Source organism: Fulmarus glacialis, unplaced genomic scaffold, assembly GCF_000690835.1.
Source record: "Fulmarus glacialis isolate BGI_N327 unplaced genomic scaffold, ASM69083v1 scaffold4214, whole genome shotgun sequence".
Lineage (NCBI taxonomy): Eukaryota > Metazoa > Chordata > Aves > Procellariiformes > Procellariidae > Fulmarus > Fulmarus glacialis.
The window spans coordinates 3,472-9,474 of NW_009205937.1; the positions used below are offsets into that span (position 1 = coordinate 3,472).

At 56.7% G+C, this 6,003-nt stretch overlaps 1 protein-coding gene across 1 annotated transcript in view; it reads right to left on the reverse strand.

Annotated features, from left to right (window-relative positions):
- Positions 1 to 1,761: 1,761 nt before the first annotated feature.
- NEK8 (NIMA-related kinase 8) overlaps positions 1,762 to 6,003 on the reverse strand; it is a 10,450-nt gene continuing 6,208 nt past the window's right edge. Inside the window, exons 9-14 of the mRNA XM_009575557.1 lie at positions 5,011 to 5,128; positions 4,565 to 4,715; positions 4,180 to 4,343; positions 3,793 to 3,951; positions 3,460 to 3,618; positions 1,762 to 1,790 (exon numbers count right to left, since the gene is read on the reverse strand). Coding sequence (XP_009573852.1) covers positions 1,762 to 1,790; positions 3,460 to 3,618; positions 3,793 to 3,951; positions 4,180 to 4,343; positions 4,565 to 4,715; positions 5,011 to 5,128 — 780 coding nt within the window. The remainder of the gene's footprint in view (positions 1,791 to 3,459; positions 3,619 to 3,792; positions 3,952 to 4,179; positions 4,344 to 4,564; positions 4,716 to 5,010; positions 5,129 to 6,003) is intronic.

Genomic DNA, 6,003 nt, shown 5'->3' on the forward strand with positions numbered 1-6,003 from the left:
TTTGCACATGGTGTGGGGCCAGGGGAGCCCCGAGAGCTGAGCACAACAGAGCCAAGTGAAATCTGCTGCTGTAGGAGCTGGTGCTGCTGACAACTCAGCGCAGGGAGGTCAGCAGCCCACAGGGGCATCGAGTCAGTTTAACCCAGCCCTGCAATTACCCTGGTGCCCAGGTTGGTCTGGGAGCGGAGAACACCTTCCCCTCCGCCGACACCAGGCTGCCAGAGCTGTCCCTGTAACCTGCAGCACAAGGCGAGTGCCAAGGGACTGGCAGAGCCTTTGAACGCCAGTCAGCTTCCTGGGATAGCAGGGTGTAACCGCCTGAAAAGGCAGCTCCACAAGAAACAAAAACGGCAGGGAAAAACCCATGCACCCACCCTGCCAGGAGACGAACAGGGAGGCCACGTCTGCAGTCAGGGCTGCACACGCCTTTCCCGGCTGGACGGGACCTGCTCCCTTCCCCAGCTGGAGCCTGGGAGGCGAGGGAGGAAAGAGCAGGAGACTTGCAGAAATTCATTACCTTTCACATGACAGAGGGATCAGTCGGCTTCTACCAGAGCCCGGCGAGGTTTCCCTCATTGAAAACAGGAAAGAATCACAAAAATAATTAGAGAGATTTCATCTCAGCCAGCTTATAAAAGCACTGACTTTATACACAACAGATTGGCAACAGCACAAAGATGGATGTGAGAGGCAAGAACATTTGCAATGTCAGACAGATCAGAGACAGAAGCTCATCAAAAAATGGCCCAGGGCAGATGTAAGTTAAAAAAAGAAGAGAAGAGAAAAAAAAGGAAAGGAAACGACCCTTCTGGAGATAAAAAACGTAACTCCTGCCTGTGACACTGTGATATGCCCCCTCCTGCCTGCAGAAAGGATCCCTGGTAAAAACTCATCATCTTCCTGGAGAGATCTGGGTTAAAAAACTTCAATTACTGACAATCGCTCGCTGTGTTTTGCTGCCTTCCGCTAGCTCAGCTGGGAGCCAGTAAGCTGGTCAGCAGCAGGATTTAGGGGCCTGAGGACAAATGTCAGCTGGAGCATCCTCCGGTGAGCTCCTGGGGCCAGGGGAGGCTGTAATTGAAAAGCTCCAGGCACCATTTCGGGAGAGTGAGCCGGGCTGCGCCGCACAGAGAGGCGCAGCCGTGCAGGCAGGACCCTCGAAAGCGTGAACAGCTCAACAAATGGGTGACATGTTTTAAGGGGGGGATGGGAAAGGACAGACTTCTCTAATTAGAAAAGAGGTTTGCACTTAGTCACCCAGTATAGTGCCTGGGGCCCTAACTCCAGACACTGCTATGCAAAGGCTGACAGCTCTCTCAGACACCAAGCTGTCAGCCTGGGCTTTGTAACAAGAGACAGTTTCCACGGGGGAAAACAACCTCTGTGTTCCTCACTTTTCTACACAGGCAGTTCTAGCGGGGAGGGGCAGAGCTCCAGCGTGACCCCCTGAAGGCAACACCGGAGCTCCGGGGATATCTGCCCCACAGCACGTCCAGGGCAGCAGCTCTCGGGCACTGGAGGTTCACAGCAACCCTCGTTGATTCGATAAGTGAGACCAGCTCCGGTTCTGTGGGAACCATCGTTAGGAGCTCCCTGTTTCCAGACCACTGCCTTCGGAGCGCAGCTGAGGAGCTCCCAAGTCCGGGGACGCAGGTCCGAGCCAGGCTGTAGCAGGCAGCAGCAAGGGCAGGCATGCCGGGCAGCTGACGGTGCCTCTGCATCTATACAATGAGCCTGGATATGGCCCCTCTCAACTCAAACTCACTGGGAAGGCGACTCTTCCATGGCAGCTGAAATGCAAAGGGCAAGGACCGAGAATGAGCTGTAAGCCGCCATCTCGATGAAGCTACAGGGAGCAGTGCCCTGCCCCACGCAGGCCAGACGCCCAACAGATGGGCACTGCAATTCCTGTCCCACTACCCCAGGAAGCTGCCACAAGGCCTCGGTAGTGGCACAAGCAGGAGGCAATCCCCAGCACACAAAGCCCAAGCAGGAGGAAATGCAATCTCTTCAGGCTTGCACCCTCCTCTCCAGCATGCCTGGCTTCTCCCAGTTACTCCTGTGTTTGCAGTGGGATTGAGAGAAGAGCGCAGCAACGGCCTTGCAACAAAGTGGGCAGAAGCCCAAGCCAGTTAAAAATGGTGTTGGCCGCACGGGAGGAAACCGCAGAGCGGTACAGAACTGCCGCCCCAAAGGTGGAGCACCACTTGCCTGTGCCAGCACCCTCTCCGGGACAGATCACAGCCAGAGCTGACAGCGGCAATGACATCAAACATGTCACCAGCTCTCGTGTTCTCTCTGGAGAGGTTTTCAGGCAGACTGAGCTGCGCAAAAGTCCAGAGTCAGAACTTAGCTTTCTACAGAGCTCTCGATGCTTTTTGCACCCTGGTTACTGAGGGATGCTGGAGCAGGCGGGGCTGCTGTCCTGACACCATTGCTGCTGAGTTTGTACTTCCAGTGCTGGCAAGGAGTTTCGAGGTTTCGGCCTGGGCAGTGCGAAGGGACAGCAGTGGGGCTATGGTGGGGGCTACGCACTCAGTCCCTGCTCTTACGGTGCTGCAGGTGGGAGCCCACAAACCAGCTGCCACGGAGAACAGGGGGACTCCGGCAAGAGCAGCCTGCAGCCTTCCGGCAGAAACAAAACTCTCTTACTCCCATGACAAATGCCCTACTTGTTCCCGAGCCTAGGGGACTCAGCCATTCCCCATCCCCTTCACGTGGCAGCACACATCATGTGAGAGCTTGGCACTCGCAGAGGAGGAACGGGAGCCACAGCCGATTCCGCTGCGCTGGGGCAGTCAGCTGGGCCTCCTCCCCTCTGGGGTGTAATTAGCCTCCTTGAAGTGGGCTGGGACTGGAATCCCTCAGCCCAGCGCTGAGGCCATAATCAGCCCAGCAGAGGAGGAAGAAAGGCCCCTCCAGCAGTCTGGGCCAGGCTCCCATCGTACATCCAGGCAACGGAAGGGCAGGTCACGCCATGGGCACGTTTTAACCACGCAACGATGCTGCCTTTAGCCCAAGCAGAGAAGAACCACAAAACCATCGCTATCTTTTCCAAACCACAATGGAAAGCCAGCAGCCAAAATGACGCCTCAAATCTCAGCTTCTATTTCAGCAGCATCAATTAGAGAGCTGCTCTTTTTGGATAGTCGGTGGACTGCCAGCACACCAGCTCCCCACCGGCCACAGTCTGACCAGCCCACTTGTCTGGGAGCGCACGAGAACGCCTCTGCCATCCCTCTGTTCCCCCAGCCCAGTGGAAGCGGCAGTGTTGGTGCGCTGCATAGCAGAAGGGGAGTTTTTATGGGCTTCAAGTTATTTCTGTTCAGCTACAGCTCTAGAGGGACTAGAATAACACAGAGCTTATGTGCCAGGGTTACTCAGCACAGCTCCAGTCACCAGGCATGTGTCTGCCTGGGCCCTCATGGCAGGAATCACAGTAACGAAGCCTCTACTCACGCTTTACTGCCAGCAGTGTGTTCCCGTGACAGCAGGCTACGGAGGTCACCAGGTATGGATGCGTCTCCTCCAGCTGCACGGGCCGCGGCGCTCCCGTTTCCTCGTCCTTCCTGCCCAGGCGTCCCCTGGCTCCTTTCCCCCACGTGCACACCTCGCCATCTGCAGAAGAATATATACACCCTGCTGCACACAGAGCTCACCAGCAAAAAGGCCTCCCACCTCCCTGGTCCTGGCCTGGGCTAACTCCAAGGCCTGCCTTGGCCACAGCATGGACTGCAGGCAGTGGAAAGGCAGGGCTTCCTCCAGCTCAGGACACAGGGGCTTCAGCCTCACCTGCTCCGATGGCCACAGTGAAGGCATCCCCACAAGCCACCACGGTGACCTTCATCGCCTGGAGCCCCACAACCAGGTGGGGTACACGGCTATTGCGGCAGGAATTGGTGCCCAGCTGCCCGTGCTGGTTGGTCCCAAAGGTGTAACACTGGCCAGAAGCTGACAACAGAGACAAGAGAAACAACTGGGTGTCACCCGAGGATGCATTGAAGTCCCTGAACCCCATTGCTCTCTACCGTGCTGAACATCCTGCTCCACAGAGCTCCAACATTGAGAGCATGGTGCCTCTTGAGCCTCTCTGAGGCCACGGCCCATGGGAAATGGAGGCAGGAGGAAGACAGTGAAAATGCAGGTCCCCCCTCAGGGATTTGGGCACACACCCCTCACCTGTGACTGCAGCCGAGTGCGCTGTACCGATGTCAGCACACACAATCGGCTCTTGGTTCAAGGGAGATGACTGGGCACATGTGAACATGGTGGCCTCTTCCACCTGGTCCTCTGGGGAAGGCTCCTCTGCTGAGCTGATCCGATCTAGGCCCAGCTTGTTACACCTGGATGGAGAAAAACACAGTTCAGAGCCAGCTGAATGCAGCCTGCCGCAGACACCCCGGGGATAAATCCTGCCCTAGCATAACTGTACCACCAGCAACAAGATGCTGGGGAGTAGGATCACACAGAGATGTCTTCTAGAGCCTCCTGCTCCCTCTTCCTGGGCTGGACAGGCCCAGGAGACTGTAGGCAAGCTCTGGAGCACAGACCCTCATCCCCTTACCTGTTGCTCCCACAAGCAAGAATCTGGTTCTTCACTGTGAGGACCATGGAGGAATCGATGCCACAGATGACCCTCTGAGCCTCATGGTCCGGCGGGACTGCGACCTGCTGGGGGGAGTTGTGGCACTCCAGGGTACCCAGCCCAAGCCGACCTGGCAGGAGGAACAGAGCAGGGCACAGCTGATGGCAACGCACAAACTGAGCACACCCCCACGAGCAACGGCACTGACATAGATGCTCAAGAGCCCAGCCTGGGACCTATCGCCACAGAAGGCAGTGAAACCCAAAGCACGGGGGCTCTGGTATGCAGTGAAGCAGCTGCAACTCTTCCACACCCACCTAACCTGGCACATCTGGAGAGGACTGTGGGCAAGCAGGGCCAGCGAGGGGAGTGGGAACAGGCAATGGAAAGCACAAGCCCTGTTTTGCAAAGCAGACATCTCTTACCATTATCCCCCCTGCCCCAGGCAAACACTTCCCGTTCGTTGGAAACCGCCAGGACGTGAGACGCGCCACAGGCCACCTGCACCATCTCGTAGCCCAGCAGGGCCTCCACGATCTTGGGCTGGGGGGAAAAGGCACCAGCCGTCAGCCGAGCCCTCCCAGCCTGCCTGGCTGCTCTGCTCCCTCCCACCCGTCCCCCCCAGCCTCAACACAGCGCTGGCAGCATCCCAGTTTTCATCCAACACAAACACCAGACATTTTTTTTTGTTCCAAACAGTCTTCAAAGGGTTTAGAGACTACGTGCACACAGCACAGAAGATAATGCAAACATCTCTGGGGCGGAAGAAAGCAGCCAGCACAATGGTTTGGAGAGGGAATAGGTTCTCCCACCCGTCCCCCCCAGCCTCAACACAGCGCTGGCAGCATCCCAGTTTTCATCCAACACAAACACCAGACATTTTTTTTTGTTCCAAACAGTCTTCAAAGGGTTTAGAGACTACGTGCACACAGCACAGAAGATAATGCAAACATCTCTGGGGCGGAAGAAAGCAGCCAGCACAATGGTTTGGAGAGGGAATAGGTTCAGCCGAAGGGTTGGGATTCGCCCCCCTGCCCATGTGGAGAGTGCCAGGGGCTGTTAACGCACGCTCTGAGCAGGCAGGGGCATGGTGCAGGATGCGTTGGCTGAAAGGCTCTTGTGCAGAGGAGTTGTGAGCTATCAGCTACATATTCGTTAGGGTGTGGAGGACCAGGATCTCCAGATTTCGCCCAGCCCCTGCTGTGACCTGCTGTTAGATCTGACACCTCGCCACAGCGAGTCTCATTCTCATTATCTTCTTCAAGTGAAAAGCACCATTTGTTGGGATCTGGCTGCTGCTCCCAACTGGTCTCCCCTCCCCAGCAATAACCACCGAGCAGCTCAGCTCTGGACGGAGCAGGAACGAACGAGCCAGCTGACCATAGCGACAAATGGCACCAGCCTCCGGGCTTGGTTGG